The following is a 19,155-nucleotide window of genomic DNA, read 5'->3' on the forward strand; positions in this document are numbered from 1 at the left end:
CATCAGCGTCAAAAAAAATGTATGCTGTTTCTTCCCATTTTTAAGATATATGACCATGGATGGTGATGTCTCTTGATTACACCCTTTCAGATTCACCTACAAAAATATGTTTGTTACTACTTTTTTCTTTAACAGAACAATGAATGTACTTTCGTAGTGTTCTTGTTAATGCAACAATACTCTCCACATGCACTCTCACACCCCCTCCATCTCTTCACAGTCTATTCGAGAAGTAACCGGGTACGTGTTGGTGGCTCTGAACCAGTTTGACTACCTGCCTTTGGAGAACTTGAGGATCATCAGGGGAACCAAGTTGTATGAGGACAGCTACTCCCTCGCCATCTTCCTGAACTACAGACGCGATGGAAACTTTGGCCTGCGTCAGTTGGGTCTAAAAAATCTCACAGGTATGTTGTTGGTTTTTAAGCTGTGTCTTGCTGTAGATATTTGTGAGTATCCTCAGTGTATTTTTCTCTAACCATTAAGATGTGTCTTGTATGTTCATGCTGTTGGTGCCAGTAAACCTCAGCCCATTTTTTTTTTGAAAAGCTTGTTTTTATATGAGCTCAAATAACATTCATACATGTTTCAATGCCTCCTGCTGTTTGTGGCTGGTTATCTGCCCTTCAATTCAGCAGGAGATAGGAGTCATTTTAGGGTTAAAAAATCTGATACAACTATCTACTTGAAGGAAAAATGATGAAATGCTTCAAAATGTTTTTATTTAAAGCTGATCTTCAATGTGAGGCATACAGCCCAGTGTGAGTAAAGCAATCTGCCCTTTTGACAGACTCTTACCTGAGACTTCTAAAGCATTACACACTTTAAGCACATCCTTACCTAATTTCAAATGTACCATCCTTGAAGCTAATGACTAAAACAAATGCTTGCAGCTGAATTCATCTGGTCAGAACTGGATTTTGCCATCTGTAAGTTACCTTGCAAAGCGCTTATTGTCTAAATCTGTTTTTGAAAACAAAATGGGAGGGATGTTTAATTTTGAAAGCTCTCAGCAGATATTTATCAAGAAATTTTATTGAATGCGTTTACTCAGTGTGTAGAGTAATTCGTAGTTTGTTTTTGTTTTTTGTTAAAAACTTAACTTATGTATCTCCAATCACGAAAAGACCAACTTTGTTATCACAAGATGAAAAATGTCTATATATATATTGGGAATACAACTGAAACTCGGAATCATAGAAAAACCTGCATTTCCTAACTTATTGTTCCAGTTTGATGCGGCAGGGATATCATCACTATTATTTGGGGAACCCCAACAACTTAAAGGGGCAACAGGATTTTGCTTTTAGCTGTAATCAAATATTTGACCTATTAAATTGCAGAGGATTTCCAAATATGATGGTGTTTTTTTGGACTTAGTTCTATCACACAAGATCTTCATCTAGTGTACTAGTCAAGTCAACTGTAACCTAGACCAAGACATACTCAGAACAGAGAGACAACACCAAGAGGTTGTGACTCATTCAAGATCAAGACCATAAATATCACTGAAAAATCATCTTGTGTGCAGTGGGCGTGTCACTCAGATCATAACACCTGGAAGATTGCGGCCGTGTCTGAGGGACACAAGTTGATTTACGAATGACAAGAAGTTATCCGTTTTGTTTTGTTTTATGAAAGGTGTGTTTTCCTTCTGTAGTAATGACTTGGAAAAATTGCTTATCAGTGGTGGTCTTCATTTATCCAGAGTCCGCCCAGTCTTAAACTGAAACAAGGCCGAGCTTTTGGTTATGAGACAAGACGACCGAGGACGAAAGAAGTCGAGTGAATGCAGTTTTCTTCTCCAACTGTAATGACAATTCCCCCTTTTCATTCTGTAGAATATAACACTGACTTCTAATATTGTGAAAGACAATCTGTCTCACCATTACTTTTCTTCTCTCCATCCACTGTTCCAGCTCTCACACAAACGAAACGATTATATCTTTAATACAACCCACACTGCAATGGACCCAAGCATGATCCCTCAGAAGTTGTGGAGGACATTGTACTTGATTGTTGATTAATAGTGCACTAAGCAGAAAACACTGTGTGGGCGGCTCTGCCTCCGTATGAACAATGCATCTTGATGCAGCTTGGTTTCCTCCAGGCACCCTGACCCTTAGGTCACTAAGAAATGAGGCTCTTGACCTGCAAAATATATGTAGAGCTTTTCAATAGAGGGCTAAGTGGAACGTACAAGGGCCAGACTTAGCTCACGATGTGTGCAACACAAGGTCAGAGGTGTTATTTTAACACAGCTCATTTTAAAGCTAAATCAAACTAGTCAAATCTTCTGTGTGAGTAAATATAAGAGCGTTACTATATTTCTTTGCATGAAATATGAGTGTTATCAGATAGTCATGGTCAGTCCGATTTAGTCCCATGGTGCAGACCCTGCTGCTTTTTTTCTGTTTCCTGCCCTGCAGTGCCATCATGACATAAATTATTTCTCTTATTATCTTTTACATGTAGGGAAGCATGAGGAATGAGATTTGAATGATTTATTAGGTAGCACGGCAAAGTGCCACGCATGTCCTCATTGATGAAGAATGTCAGTAAAATGTGCTTTGAAATGAATTTCGCTGCTTAATTCTCAATGGGGATGAGCTCCCGGTGCATTCGGGCTTGACTGCCGGGACAAAGTGCACTTAGGCTCGTTTCCATCCAACGATTTACTGGGAGATATTACAAAAACGTTGGACATATTTTAAATAAAGCTTGAAAATAAGTGTGTCAAGGAGATGCCAGGGAAACACGAGAAAGACAATGTCATCAGTTTGCAAGAAAGTTGAATAATTCTCTCTGTACTGAGAGGTTACAATTTATTCAGAGACTCAAATTTATTTAGATTTGTAAGGCACAAGCTTGGCACTAAGCTTGTCTCTGCTGCTTCCAAACCCTCTTTCTAAATAATTCAGTCATTTCTCATTGTTCTCTTCAACTCTTCCTTCCCTGTGATCCCCGAGAGCCGAAGGAAACAACACGTGTGTTTTTGCTGCAGCAGTTTCTGTGCTATGTTCCATCTTTGTATTCTTTCTGGTATGTTGCACCATACTTTGGGAATTGCATTTGTCCAGCACCACTAGCATCTTCTTTTTTTTTGCCAAGCCAGTCTCTTCATTGTGGTGCCAAGTTGAAGCCAGTGCTCAGGGAGCCGGGGCTGGACTCTGTGAGAAGCTGCTGTTTGATGTGCCATCCATGGCCTCGAGCCATGAAGTAGAGGGGAAGTTATGCACAGCAGCCATGGCCTGAATCTGCTCTACTTCATAACTCTGACTGTTTGTGTTTCACCCTAGAATTTTTCATCTTACTAACAAGTTGGGATTGAACAGAAGGAGAGAATACAATCTGCTCACTTGTTGTTATAGCCTTTGGAAATTTGGATTTAAATAGTAACAGCTCATAAGATCAGATTCTTATTAAGTCTTGTAAATATGACCAAAAAAAAAGCTTAAATCTGCAAGAAGAACAAGTTTTTAAAAAATCACCTCATTTTATTGTGGAGACCACATTTCAAGACTTGTGTGGCAGGTTTTGATTGAAATATCTTATCTGAGTCAGACTTGGAGGAAAAATAAAGCATGCTGCCAATAGACATTTACAGTTCAATTGGTCACTGAATGATGAGTCACAAAATCCTTTTCTATCCTTATCATAGGTTATGATGGTTGGCATACACATGTACCATTAGCTGAGATAGGCCAATTGTTCTAAAACTCTGAATGAAGGATCAAGCGTCATTTTTGCTTTGTAGCCTTCTCACCATTTCTGTGATTGTATTGTTTAATATAAGTATAAAATCTGAGCAAAGCAAAATCCAAATCAAATCCACTATCAGGACAGCTTACACGATTTACACAATTTTTCAAATGTGGAATAATACTCTATTATTACTATTTATTACTTTTAGATGCTTAGTATCGTATTAGAACATACTTGACATATTTAGATGATTATATTGTTGAACTTTGTTTCCATTGTCTTTCATGGGGTCAACTGATTTATGAACAGTTGATTTTGTCTTCAGAGGTTTTGCTGTTTGACACCTAAATAAATCATGACTAAGACCTGATCAACGCTCCAAATAGTACTTGAACTTATATTTATCCTAATGATGTCAATAAAGGTTTCTGTTCCTAAACTCCAAGGGTCTATTATCTCATAACTGAGTAGGTCCAAACTGTCTTCATATAAGCCTTGGTAATGTGTTGGTCAATCATCACTGTAGAAGTGAAAAGTGTCGTTAGAAGACTAGTTTAGATAGTGAACTGTTAAAGTGCCTCATTTTGGTCATGGTTGTTCATTAATTGATGGTACATCCTTGTAAATCAAATGTTGGCATTTTCTCTGTTTGGTCTGATCAGTTGACCAAATTTTGGAATAGGTCATCCTGAAGTCTTGTTTATGCCTATTGTGACTTTTTGCAGGTCTTCTTATCACATATAAGTATGGGAGGATCGAGCTATTGGGAAATCAGATCGTAAATTGCAGACCTCCAAAGTCCTTGAATTCCAATTTCTATCTTTGGAACAGGAAACTTGTCATGGAGGGTTCCATCATATCACTGCTTTTTGCACAGATGGTCCTGACAGTTTCACATGCTCTTGCTGGGGGTGTCCCAGTTTGTTGTGTTGCAGTTGTCATATTCCTTCAGTGTACTACTGAGGAAGGATATAAGCTTGAACCATCGGCACAGGTCCAGTCCTGCACATAAAACAGCACAGTTCAAAACACTTTCCTTTCTATCTTGCTTTAGACCGGCCATCTCGTAGATTACAAGGCCTTTGAAGTGTCCTCCATTCTTCTGCAACGACTCCCAGGAGAAGCATAAAATGATCAATATAATCCATGAGCAACAATATATGAGGATAAAAAAAATATTAACTACATAAGGGGCTAATCGAGAGAAGGCACAGTAAAGACCCCTTCTGTGCTGAAACCCACCCACTTTTCTACTTGCCCCGAAATTGCCTTAGGATGAAATCAATTTGTCGCTGGTATATTGTTGCATTACACTTATTGATTTCTCTGCTGCACTCTCCGCAAGCTGCGAATGGACTGTGGATTTGAAGGGACTGGAAGATGGGGTGAATGAGACCTTCTGGCTGAGCAGGGATAGGACTCCCTCGGATGCACCTTTCAATCAAGCTTAGCTAAGTTATCCTCATGAATATGAAATATAAGGCACAGTCAAGCAGGGAAAAGTTGAGGAATGGTGTTTGTGCAGAGGGGTGTATTGGAGGGAATAAGAAATTTTAAAAGTTGTGTGGAAAGTTTAGTTTTGGTGTTTTTAGGAAGGAGTTTGAGGGGACACAAGAGTTTAAGAAGTGAGTCACAGTGAGGACTAAAGTTGGATATGAAGACAAAAACCTTGTCTCTAAAGGTATCCCACTTTTCACTTACAAGGAAACCGTCTGATTGCTACAAAGAGAAGTTTCGACTTTGTCCTTCTCTAAGGTTTCCACTCCCATAGCTGTGCAAGAGAAAGGTTTAACTGAGCCGACTCTTGACATTTTCAAAACTCTGGATCTGTATTTTGATGCATTTTGACCTGCAGCATCTTTCATCCCACTTGAGTCAAACATTTTCAGCACTTCCGTTCAAATGAACCCTGGCCACACTCTTTGCTTTCACATGGTAATAACAACCTGCTTCTCTGGCAAAATAATAACAGCCTCAATAAGGAGCCTAACACAGATGAGCTTTCTAATTTAACACATTTTACTGCCACCCCTCCCTTTTCTCATTTCACTTGTATCCTTGTTTTTGCTCAGATTTGTTTAGTGTTGTTGATTCATTTTCCTAACCACCCTTTGCCTGCACTGCGTCCATCCAAAATGAAGCATCCAATCTGAGGCCCCATCTGCTGAATGATCCTCTCTCGTCTCATGCATGTACACAAGCCTGTGTTATACGCCAAGGCGTTATCCACTTCTTCATGGCCCATCTGCTCTCTCTGTATCTATCCCACTTTCTGTCCTTCTTCCATCTCTTTATCCCTTTTTCTTTGGCAAGTGTTTCCAGTCATATTTTAGTTGGCTGTCTTGATTTGTCACATTGATTCCTTTTACACAAAAGCAGACAATGTGATGTTTTTTGTGCCATTTTGGACAGTACACCCTTTAGTTGGACTGTCGTCCTCAAAGCTTCTGCAGTAGTTCAATGGGGAAATCTCAGCAAATGAACGCTATCATCTGCTGAGCGTGTCATGTTCTGCGTCTTGTGACGATGATGCACAAGGGAGAGAAACAAAGAATGGATGGGATGGGGCAAGGTGAAAGGGACGATTTGAGTCAGTGTTTCCCCCAGACAGGGGACTGCCGGTGGTGGTGGTGGTGGTGGTGGTGTGGGGCATAAAATTGCTGCCTCCTCTGATCCCCAAGACTTCCATACTCCGTCCAACTTCTGGGGGAAAAGAGCAATTCTGCCACTGGGGGCAGGCGTGATTGGTTCAGTGAACGTCACCAGAATTCAGTCAGGCCTCTTGCCTGGCAGCCCAAAGACCTCAGGTCTCTTTCAATTGTGTGTCTAATTGATTACTTCCCATGCAATTACTCCCGTGTCACACTCAATATTTCACCGCTCCAGGAAGGGAGCAAGAGGGACTTTCTTTTTGAAGGACGACATTCATATTGTCACATTTGTGAACCACTAATGTGGATCCGCAAGCAGGCGCATGTTAAATTGGAGTCCGGGACGGGCCATCAGTGGTTCTTGGTGTTAATTGATTGTTCTGTAATACCACTGTGTGACAGAGATAGTGAGACTTTCAGAGCCAAAGGTATGGGGCTTTATGCAAAGGGAACAATGGAGATGAATTTCTGAGGGAAGTTTCTTGCACTTTGGTCCATTTTTGAGCCACCCTGACTAACAAGATGAACATGCCATAATGTTCTTCATGTGCACACTTAAAGTTGAATGAATGGTATTTTCTATAACGTCGACTACTTCTGCACATGATACACTCAGATTTCTCCAAATTGCATGTCCAGGATTAAATCCTCCATAATGTATTTATTTGTATGCTCTCTTTATTATATAAACCTTCACTGTAAGACATTTTAAGTCAGTAAAACTTAGAAATGAAAGTTCACCTGCTGCCTTACAAATGTGAGTAAACTCAACTTGAAAGTAACCATTGTTTGAACTCAAACTGTTAAGTTATACAAGTTGTTTAACTAATGATAGTTTGTATTTTCAACTTGAGTCTCAAAGTTAAGTCCACTTACTATGTTGAATTGTCCATTCATGAAAACTCACATTATCTTGTCCTGTAAACTTACAATTCCCTGTCATTTCAACTTACACTTTTAAGTTAAAATGACTTTGTAATATTTCATATTAAGTGCTATTTTAAGTTAAAAGGGCTAAAGTATTTAAATTGTTTCAACTTTATTCCTACTCTTGACTATACTAATCTAGACTTCACAGTGAATCAATTTAGAGCTTCTTTGTTCAAAAACAAAACTTTATTTTAACAATGCTCATGCCTAAACATTTGCAATGTATTGTCCCCATACAACACTAGAAAGTGGAGATTAGACACAGCAGTTGCGCAGCTGGCTAGGTGTACCAAAACATTTACATAGCTTTAATATAATAAGCTAAGTAAAATTAATAGACAAGAGCATAACAATATTGCTTAACAATTATTTTAAAGTTAAAGCTGACTTTTTGACCTTAGCTTGCACACCACAAAATGGCTGTTTCAACAATATATATCAAGCTGTTCTGTCCAAAAGCAATTATGAACAGTGCAGAATAACAATAACATTCCTCTCAGTTAAGATCTTGCGATATGTTTTGCAACATGTTTTGCGAAAAATAGTGATGCTGAAGTTATTCTCTATATGAACAGGTTTATATAATGCTATGGCATTGGTTTACACATCACTAAGGTCACTGCTTTAACAATATTGTATCAAGTTGTTCTGTGCAAACTCAGTTATGAACAATGCAGAACATTAACTTCACTAACATTCTTCACAATGTCAAAAAAGTACATAAACAGTCTGGACATTTATTCCGACAGTTCTTATAGTAGTGCTTCAATTTGGTTCGACTTGGCCTGTAGTTCTGAATGGATCAGAAGGCTCTTTATTCTTCTCCAGAGGACACAACAATTCTGTATTGTTTTTGATTTTTCCATCTTCGGTACATAAACTGCTTTCTCGAGAAGTAACAATGAGCAAAGCAGAAAAGGCTTTCTTCCAGTTAGGACTTACAGGCATCCTTTTCAGTTTACAAACGATACCTCAGTAGCTTGTTTCTGAGTCCATGTATCCTGGCTGAACAGTGGTCAGGTTTTATTTTCATGATGACCCTTTGCATGAATTCAAATGAGTACTTCATCTCAGAAGGATATTCCAGATTCAGGCAGTAGATTGTTCCCATTAGCATCGCGAAACCAGTGGCCACATCTCTTACATTAGAAAGAACGATTGTCTCCTCTACCACCACAGCCACATTAAAGACTTGCATTGGGAATGCATCATGCAGAACGCCTTCATGTCCAATGAGAAGTCCGACACGCATTCCCTTCATTAAGATGTCCAGGGTTTCACCATGAACCTGAAACAATTGGACAAATTCAATTGTTATTTTGTTGCATGTAATTCAGAAAAATAATGTTAGTGATAAGTTGCCACTAAATTGGCAAAACTTGTTCATGATTGAGAATGCAAGAAGAAGAAAAACATCAACTAAAAAAAAGTGTACATTATATTATTGCAATTCAACCGGTGTATTGTTTAAAACAAATTGTTTGTCTCCTTTAGATAGACCAGAGACTTTGCTGCCTTTAAAAAGCTCAGGGGGAGCCATCGTCCTCTATTAGTTAACTTATAGTTTATTTCTGAAGTCATGGCTGAATATTTAGACGATTCAGAATACTTTGATGTGATACTTTAATTTGATTTGTGGATTCTCTCCATAATGTTGTCAAATCCTTACAATAATGTATGTATTAATAGGAGTAACAAAACAAACACCTGAGTATCACAACAGCATAGCTGGCTGAAACTCTGCAGCCTCTCTCTCCCTCTGTACTTCTGTTGCAGCTTCTCATCAATTCAAAAAAATAATGTAGGCCATCAAATTTAAATACCTCACCCAACTGTTCAAAATATTCAAAATATTCAGCCATCACTTCAGAAATAAACTACAACTTTCTGTACCTGCAGCTCCACCCATACTCCCCTGCTTCAAATAACAGACATAACAGGATGTAAACAAAGACGAGAAGCGACATCAGGTAAATAAAAAGGTAGAATTTGTCTCCATAATGTTGTCAGACACTTATTATAGCAATCTGAGCTAGTTAGTAACAAAACTAACACTTTTATTGGCATACTTTTGATGCAAGAAATATCCCCACACAACACCCGTTCAAACTTAGTTTTGGTTCTTATAATTCAGTTGCACCACTGGACTACCTACAAAAGGTACTGAGGAGCAGGCTACAAGCATGGAGAGCAACGTTTTAACAAAACAAAAATAAAAACTGCCTGGAAATGGTTAAAAATGATGGTTGTATTAAAATATACCTCATACTCAGCTATGCATTTATTGTGATTAACTTATGAAGTTCAGCAGTCTATATCATCATCACATTCTGTTTTCAAAACTGCCTATCAGTTAATTTTTAAACATTTGAACTGCCAGTAAGTTTTGAATGATGTACTAAACGTTAAATGAAAAAGGTTCCGCAATGTTGTGGAAAAAAAGGGATGTTTACATGTTAATATATTTTCTTACATCACACATCCTGATGATCTCTGAAGTATCCTCTGAGAAGAAACATGGAAGACCAAGAAGGGCAGCTGTCCTCCGATTCTGGTTTGTGTCCTACATAAAGTTACACAAAAGTGAGTTCATGCAATATTTAAACTAGAGTCCTAATGGAAGTTCACATTGACAAATTCACACTATACATACCTCTTTATCAAGGCACTGCATAACACTTTGAAGGGCCAACCTCCTGCCTGATGAAATGGCTGCTTTATACAACTGCAAGAGTCTCGGCACCCAAGCATCAAGTCCCTCCAGGAATGACAGCAGATCAGTGGTCACTATTCTACCGAACTCAGCTCTTATCTGAAACACAAGTAGTGGGGAAGCCAGTAAAGATCAAATTATGACATATGAAGATTACATCCTATCTGATAGCACTGCTGCTAAAGTAGACAAATACAGAACATTTGTGTTTGTGGATGTCTGAGTTAGCAATAGTTACCTGTCTCTCATTGAACAATGCAGGCCATCTGTTCATGAGTTCAGAGACGGGTGGCTCGTCACCAATTACTTCTTTTCTTCGCTGAGAGAATGTTGCAGTCATCAGTTCATCCAGGAACTGCAAGTCTGGATCACACTTCTGCACCTCTAGAAGCATGGTCTTCCGATTCTCCTCAGATGTAAAGGCGCTTTGTCCTGCAGGTGGATCTGGCAAGTAATGGACCTCTCCCTTCTTTGACTTTTTTAACACCTTGCTGCTTGTTTGTCCCCTTTTTCTCTTATTTACAAGAACTTCAGGGCATCCAGCTGCCATCAGTCGCTGACGGTAATTGCCCATCTTGAATTTCAAGCTGAATACCCAGCAATACCATCCCTTCTCAGACCCCGGCTCTTTGAGACAAGGGTGCTTTGCTACAAGAGCTGTAGCTACACTTTCATAATGTTCCTTACTCGGATAGGCGGTGATTTTGGATATCATATCGGCTAGTTTGTCCAGTATTTCACTTTTGATGCCCTTGGAGATGACCATCACTGTTCCTTCCTTGGCATAGGCATCATTAGCTGCGGTCAGCTGAAGTTCAACATCATGGGAGAAATCAGGGATAATAAATGGATCTGGCCATTCCACTGATGAACTGTTACTCGGGGAACTCAAACTTGCAGTATCCAATGTTGAATCAGAAACAGCATCAGAATATGTGAACAAAACTTTCAGCGTTGCTCGGTCCGTTGGCAGATCTTTGATATCTGTCAAATTGCAAAGCTCATTTCCAAAGTCTGGATCTTCAAACTGCAGAAGGAAGTTTCCTCGTAAGCCAATACTGCTGCGCAGTTCTTCACATAACTTGTCGACAGACTCCGGAATGGTCTCTAAGGTGACACGCCTTATCTCTTGAGGGGACACAATGACTCGGAGAAGCATCTTGGAGGCACCTACAGCTTTAACACAGACACACACAGAAAAAAAACAAAGCTGAAAACTGACAAACAGTAGAAGCAGCCTGGACTACAAATTGTACAGCCGTGGCCAAAAGTTTTGAGAATTTGTGGTCAATCCTCAAGCGGCGGGTGGACAAACAAAAACCCACAAATTCTGACAAATTATTAAACTGATTATTCATATTCCTCGGTCAGGTTGTGGCTCAGAAGTTGATTGACAGCATGCCAGGGTGAATTGCAGAGGTCTTAAAAAGAAGGTAAACACAGCAAATATTGACTCTTTGCATAAACTCTATTTATTGTCAATAAAAGCTTTTGATAATTATAAAATGCTTGTAATTATACTTCAGTATACCAGAGTAACATTTTACTAAAAGATCTAAAAACACTGAAGCAGTGAACTTTGTGAAAACTCATTTTTGTGTCATTCTAAAAACTTTTGACCACAGCTGTAGTATAAGAGTGAAGAAATGCATAGTCTGAAATAATGTGTGGGATTATATTAGGCAAGCAGTAAGTTAGCAAGGCTTAACTTTAACAAGTGTTAAATAAAAAGGATTTAAATGACCATGGGTGTTTTTATAGATACCTTATTGTAACATGAATGTCCTTGGACTGATGAGCAGCTTTCCATCAACACTGTACGCAGCCAGAGGAGTGTAGTCATTTAGCTGGTCCGGATCAACAACCACAGCTACTGCAGGCTCTTTTTTGGTCAGCTGGTAACACCTTAGATGGTCCAAAAATCCAGCTGTAAAGAGTTCAGCAACAAAAAATATGCGGCCTTCCACTAAACAAATGTCCAATATTCTCCCAAAATCAGGCAGTCCACTTGTGTGCCCAACTGAGAGTACCATTCCTTTTGAATATTTCGTCCCATTCAAAAAGGCAGTGGAGGTGAGTGAAACGGAGTCCAGACCTCTAAACTTGTTCCGAATAGCCACATTGACAGAAGCATCTAAAATACCCACAGACACAACAGATACCCGTCCTGTTTCGATGCTTGGCTTAAAAACACTTGGCATCTCTAGGTAATATGCCAGCATTAGTTGATGTCTTGTAGCCAAAGTGTGCAAAATATTTTTGAAGTTGCCAGCATCACGAACCACCTTTTTGAAAAAGGAATGTTTAGCCTCAAATCTTATTGTCCAAAAGTCAATTACAGGACCAAATTTTTTGATTAATGTCGGATAATGTTCCAGATAGTGATGTTTAGGGCGCAATTTTGTACAAGGAAAAACTTCTAAAAGCAACTGTCGGTGGTCAGAGATTTTAGCTTGTAGGTAGCACAGGGTTTCTGTTGTGAATGAGGGGCTGGCTAACAACTCAACAATGTCTTTTAATTCAAGAATTATATGCCAAGTTTTTTCATCCTCTGGGATCTGATGGCCAATAAACAGCGGAAGAAATCTCAGAAGCGTCCAGTTCTCATGTCCATTGCCATTAATGGTTCCATTTTTTCGAAAGTTTGTCTGTATTGTCTGAGGCCTGTTAGTTTTGTCATAGAATTGAAAGGGGAATGTCAATATTTTACAATTAAGTTCAGTCAATGTGAAATACTTCTTTGCAATGAGATCTGAAATGCATATGCAGAGTTCCACAGGTACAATTCCTTCTAAGGCGTCGTGTAGAAAATCTGGTGGAAACCCTTTTGCAGCATGAAAATGGGTCAGTCTGTTTAAAGGACAGTCTTTCTTCACACCATCAACACAAGACTCATCACTCTGTTTAAGCACATTAACAGCCTCATCAAACAATGCTGGTGTTCTTAAAGTAAAAACCCCACTTCTAACATCAAATTTCTGGATATCTTGACGATTTGCCAAGCAAAATCTGCAAAACTTTTGAACATTAAAAGACTCTTGGAATCCAGCAAGTGAATGTGCACCCAAGTTGTCTGCAGATACATATAAAACTGTTCCTTTAATATTTGAGCCAAGACGTTGAACAAACACACCTTCTCTCTCAAGGAACTCAAGATCTCTAATTAGAGGCCCTAGAACCTTGCTGTAACCATGTTCTTTTACATGGACGGTTTTGCATAACACAGCCAAATAGATTGATGATAATGATGATCGTAGTCTTATAGGTAGGTTGGCAATCACCCAATAGATCCCACAAACTTTGTGCTTCTTTTTTGAAGTGCCTAATGGATTACAAATTTCGAAATCATCAATATATAGTCCAAGAGCTATTCCTAATCCTTCAGATAAAATTTTGTTCTCTTTAAAGTATTCTCCGTCTTGAAAAGAACTGTAATGACCATCTTGTTGACAGGAGGTCTTTAGTGTCTGAAGGATTTCATTTCTTTCCAACAGCTTACTGAGCACTTGTAAAATAGGAACATAAACAAATGAGCACTTTTTTTCTTGTGTATTAAACAAATATTCAACTGGTTCAATAACTGTAAAGTTCTTTCTATAAAATGACTGTCTTTTGCGATCAGTGCCAAGAGGCCCGTCCCTTGAGAGAAATTTGAGTGGGTTCAAAGCTTGCAATTGTTCAGTCAATGAAGCAACCACAGAGGCATCAGCGATGCAATTATTGTCTTTCAAAACTTTATCAATGACTGTCTTTATATTTTGATGAGCTAATTCTCCAATGTCAAATAACTCATCAATTATTTCCTGTACTGCTGAAATTGACACATGCAAAAGTGTTTGCATGCGGAGAAACAGAGATCCCAATTGATGTTGAATGGACGTTTCATTATCAAGTCCAGATTCAGCTTCAGATACAAGTATATCTTCAGTGTCTGAAACAAAATCCTCCTCTATTACAGGCAATGAAAGTGTAGTCAGTGCAAAAAGCTCTGGCCTGAAATCTTCTAAGGTGGAAGACTTATGATTGCGACTCCTATGAGCTGTAAAAGTTGACAACACACAAGACTTGAAAAAGCACCCCACAAAGGGACATTTAACAGTTTCTCTCTTTCTCAAATGAGTCTTCAAGTGTGCAAAGTATTTGTTAATGTCACTAGGATCTGAGAATGTACACAAATCACAAGATAATTTGGTTCCAATAGTAGAAGCTTTTGTATGATCTTTCAAATGAATTTTAAGTTCAGCCTGTGTTTGAAAAGTTTTTAAACAGTCTTTGTGAATACAGATGAGGCCTGAACTCCTTCGATGATGCCCATGTCGCTCTTTGTAGTGCTGTAGTATTTTCCCTTGGCAATTCGTTGAAAATGCACAAAACTTACATTTCCACTTCATGAGAGGGACATGCTTGAAGAAATCTGTAGAGAAAAACAACAACTAATTATTTTAGACTCCATTAACATGTTATTTCATAAGTTAAAAACTTACCGTGCAGACAGTTAAAAAGTAAGCCCTGACTCTGGGTGGTGACTAAGGATGGGGATTGATTTTATCAGTACTACTACTTTTACCGATACTTCTTGTCAATCATACTTTAACGGTATTCTATCTGTACTTCTTTTTTAGTTTTACATAACATTTTTAAAAATATAAAAAAAGATCAATCAAGCAATCTTTTGAACAAATCACCTTTATTTGCACTAATGTGGTGATGATTACTCTGAAAAATATATCAGGTATCGAGCGGCCACATTATTAAATTCCCACTGTCGCTAGCATACATACCATAGCTGGGTTAAAGAGGAACTAACTATGAGCTAAGCAAGGGGCGTCAAACTCATGTCCATCCCGGGCCACATAAGCATTATGGTTGCCCTCAAAGGGCCGGTTGTAATTGTGAGACTGTATAAATGTAACTACTCCTTAACATATTGTTAAATAATCGCCTCTGCACTCAATGTATACATGGAATACATAAAAGTAAAATATATGTAGGCACATTGCTGTGTGCAAATGTTATGTTATAGCATAAATATTGTCTTATCTTATAATATATATTATAACAGGGCTCCAAACTAACTTTTCCACCAGTAGCACCACATTTCTAAGTGCACCAGCAAATGATTTGGTTGCCCCACCTTCACCTCCTTATATTGGTTGCACTGCAGTATGGCCACAGCTATTAATCCTCTATGCCTGCTGATGAATAGCTGTTTTTGCATAACCTAGTTGTGGTGCAATGACTTTCAGGGATACAATCCACCCTGGCATGCTGTCAATCAACTTCTGGGCCACATCCTGACCGAGCAATATGAATAATCAGTTTAACTAATAATGTGTGGGTTTTTGTTTGTCCACCCGCTGCTTGAGGATTGACCACAAATTCTCTAAACTTTTGGCCACGACTGTACTATATCTTACCAATGCTCCCAAAACGCCTCACATGCTGGCTGCAGCAGGCGGCTGCAGTGTAGCAGCAGTTCTACACAGAATTATCAGGTTGAAACCGAGTGATTTTTATCGACCTGCGCTGTTTTCTATTAGCAAAGTTTTCTATGAGCGGATCGTATTTTAAATGTCAGTACCAGTCAATCATGTTTATATAATAAAAACGTCATTGGATCACGGCAACAGTGAAAGTGACCGTTTTCTGAACTTAGCGATCCTCCGGGGCTCGGCATGCCAAAACACATCGGCAATTACTTAGACTTGACCGTGTCGCCAACTAGCTAGCTAGCCAGCACGTGCTTGCAGGCAAATGTTTAGTTGAAAAGTTTTTTTTTTGCTCCCGTCACGTCTGAAGCATTTATAACCTAAACGAACGCCTACTAAAATGTCCCCTATGGACAATAGTGGTGTAATAAAACTTATTCGCCATTTGAAAATTCGATTAACACGATGGACTAGCAAAGAGAAAAACACGGTAATGTAGTCATATTCGCAAAACTCTGCCAATGTGCTGAATTTTTTCCCTTTTATCACAGAAGGAACTGACAGTGTTATTTAATTTTATCGACACAAACTCAAAAGCACTTTTAAAAGATAACTTACCTCCTTGCCGCGTCTTTTCTCCCAGCAGAATGTCGTCGTGGACCTCCGCCCTGGTCCACTGTGCAGTTGCACTAAACCTACGTTTAATTGCAGCTAGCTTGAAAAGTGCGTCCCTCCGCAGCTGAAAGTAGTCCACTGCTGTTTTCTCTATTGTTGCGTCAATAATTAAGTTGTGGTTGAAATACTATGGTTTATCCAGTTTAGCGAACTGGTGAGCACTATACTTCTTAAGTATCATAGCTTTACAGTTTTATTTTTGACTAACCCCAAAACAGGTGGTATTTCTTCAGCAGCACCCCTCCTCCCCCCTTTCTTTTTTTCAAGGTATAACTTACAGAAATAAGTTGAATCAACACTGACAGTCATGACAAAACTTACAAATAGTCAAGACAATTAATTACTTTAAGTTTATTTTTCTAAAACTTATAAATATGAGTTCAATATTCAAAACTTACCATGACAATTTGAGTAAAAAAAACAAAACAAGTTCACATAACTTAATGGGGCTCTCATGTTTTACAGTGTTCTTTCTATCCACTTCTTCCATATGTCCTTCCTTTTTAAATGTGCGTAATTCACCTATAAAATGTAACCTGGTAAATATACAAGATTTTATTTTAGCTCCAGGGCAATCACCGGCTGTTGCTCACAGCTTGACCTTTATAAAGCTACTGCTGCTTTGCTTTCGATTTTTTGTATTGTATTATTATGTTTAATAATACAATGTTTGAGATTTCATTAGCAAGACATAACAAGGACTTATGAAATATTAATGGACAACAGCAAAACCTGCTAAGAGGAAAGAAGAACTGTTTATACAAAACAGATCTTTGCCAATTAAAAAAGGTGCGTCTTTGCATGTGGCCTTGTGCGTGTTGCATATATTAGATTACTGGATTGTATCTGCAGCATTTTAAGTTTTTGCTCAGTATTCCACTGTGCCAATGAAGCTACCCTTGTTCTCTATTTACCTGTTACAAAACAATCAGAACAACCAGCACTCCATTGCTCTGTTTTTACAAGATTTGTGGCTGTCATATAATGAAACATTTACTGAACCTGAATCTATACGCACAGGAGACACAAACACGCACACATACACACACATACACACACAGAAAACATTTGGAAGAAAAGGCAAAGGCATTTAAAACTAGAAATTAAAACAGGAAGATGGTTAGAACACGGAAGCATTAAAAGATGATCAGTGTTTTGGCAGTGTTTTAAAAGTTCATGTTTGAATTGTAATTTTTGAGAAACTAACATTAGAGGAGAGAGAGAGAGAGAGAGAGAGAGAGAGAGAGAGAGAGAGAGAGAGAGAGAGAGAGAGAGAGAGAGAGAGAGAGAGAGAGAGAGAGAGAGAGAGAGAGAGAGAGAGAGAGATACTTTATTGATCCCGAGGGAAATTCAAGATGGGGCAGCTGTGGCTCAATTGGTAGAGTTGATCATCTCTAAACTCGAAGGTTAGGGGTTCAATCGCCATCTCCTTAGATCAAATATGTCGTTGGGCAAGACAGGTTGCTCCTTCTGCTTTGGCGGTGGCTGCATATAAGTGTCAATGAATGGAATAAGTTCCTTCTGAGGGTCACTTCACATAGAAACCTTTGCCATCAGTGTGTGAATAGGTAGGTGTGGCATGCAGTGTAAAAATGCAATGAGTTGTCAGAAGAATAGAAAGGTGCTATACATGCTCAAGTCCATTTACTGTTTACCAGATTAGTGACAATATTTCATTCTTTCTAATACATTTACATTTGCTGCATGGTTGAAGTCTTTCATAAACATTTGAGCAAGGAAGACATTAAATGGCTAGACTCTACATTCATTTTGTAAATGTTAGTCTTTGTTTAGAGTTTTATTTAAACTAAAGAGTTGAAATCATTTTTTCCATTCTGGGACATCTACGTCTTTGACTTTGACACAGGTTTTGTGTGTGAATACCGTAAATTCCGTACTATTGAGCGCACCTGGATATAAGCCGCACCGGCTAAAAATAAGTAAATAAATGTATTTGTACATATATAAGCCGCACTTGATTATAAGCCGCAGGTGTCCACGCTATAACAAGAGCTATTTACACAGACGTAGGCTACCGGTAACATCCGCAAATACTGTAGCGTCTGTACGGACGTTAAAGGACGACGAGAGCGTTCAAATAATAACTTAATAACCCGATCACTGTCGGCCGTGACCACGCCGTTTACAGCAGAGAGCAACACATAACTTGCCGTAACAATCCAACTCTCTCCCCCAGCGTTCTCTCATACAGCCACTCAACACGTTCTCGCTGGTGCATTCACTGACTCTCCACATAATCGGAATTATGAACACATTATCAACTACTGACTTTACAACATGAACCGTTACAATACGAAGCCTAGCCGACGGTGTCTGTAACACGGCTGATGAAAAAGATGACCGTAATATATTTCACAAGAAAAAGTCCATCCATTCACTGCCTCTGAATGACTTCATTACTCACTTCCTCAGTCTCTGTTGTCGCTGTCAGTGTCATCTTAACGTGCAGCAGCTCTGTTAGCTTCTTTGACAGCCAGGTCGATCGCCTTTAACTTGAAAGCTGCATCATATGTATTTCTCCGTGTGTTTTCCATGATGAGGGTGCGTGCATGAAGCGCAAAATGACTGATATTAAGATCCGACGTGACGAAGTCAAATGTTTTTGCGGCAGAAGCTCATTGTCCCGCAAGAAAAATCCATAAATAAGCCGCACCGGAGTAGAAGCCGCAGTGCTCGAAGTGTGAGAAAAAAGTAGCGGCTTATAGTCCGGAATTTACGGTATATATTTGTACAATAACATTCATATGTGTTGTGTGCGTCTGTGTCCAGTAAATAATTTAGGTTTTTCACACCTTTGTATGCATCAGTGACCTGCCCTCTATGTCTGATTCAACTTTCCTCCGCTGGAACAATATCCAGACTCTTTAAAATACGACTACATACCCTTTATAACCAATCTGAGCCTCTGCGGCACACTGGAAGTGGAAGTCGACTTTCACCTCATTAAAAGTTTAAGTAGGCGTGGAAAGAATTTTAATGCCAATTAATAATCAAAACACAGTCCTCTCCATCTCCAGCATCCCCATACCCC

The 19,155-nt window shown here is 39.0% G+C and overlaps 2 protein-coding genes across 5 annotated transcripts in view; one reads left to right on the top strand and one right to left on the bottom strand.

Moving 5' to 3' along the window:
• Positions 1-19,155, top strand: part of erbb4b (erb-b2 receptor tyrosine kinase 4b) — a 308,590-nt gene that overhangs the window by 170,456 nt on the left and 118,979 nt on the right. For both annotated transcript variants that reach the window (XM_079357754.1, XM_079357755.1), the window contains exon 3: positions 221-407. In XM_079357754.1, coding sequence (XP_079213880.1) covers positions 221-407 — 187 coding nt within the window. The remainder of the gene's footprint in view (positions 1-220; positions 408-19,155) is intronic.
• Positions 7,747-16,329, bottom strand: LOC306832799 (uncharacterized protein). 3 transcript variants are annotated; one of them, XM_079357778.1, is made up of 7 exons: positions 16,047-16,328; positions 14,378-14,413; positions 11,765-11,904; positions 10,238-11,175; positions 9,940-10,098; positions 9,760-9,849; positions 7,747-8,574 (listed from the first exon to the last, which is right to left on the bottom strand). In XM_079357778.1, the coding sequence occupies exons 4-7, from the start codon at positions 11,156-11,158 to the stop codon at positions 8,245-8,247; spliced, it is 1,500 nt and encodes a 499-aa protein (XP_079213904.1). In that variant the 5' UTR covers positions 11,159-11,175; positions 11,765-11,904; positions 14,378-14,413; positions 16,047-16,328; the 3' UTR covers positions 7,747-8,244. The 3 variants fall into 3 exon arrangements, with proteins under 3 accessions (XP_079213904.1, XP_079213903.1, XP_079213905.1); XM_079357777.1 differs by having other exon boundaries at positions 11,765-11,926; XM_079357779.1 differs by lacking the exons at positions 11,765-11,904; positions 14,378-14,413 and having other exon boundaries at positions 16,047-16,329.

This window comes from Symphodus melops (assembly GCF_947650265.1).
Source record: "Symphodus melops genome assembly, chromosome: 12".
In the NCBI taxonomy this organism is placed as follows: domain Eukaryota; kingdom Metazoa; phylum Chordata; class Actinopteri; order Labriformes; family Labridae; genus Symphodus; species Symphodus melops.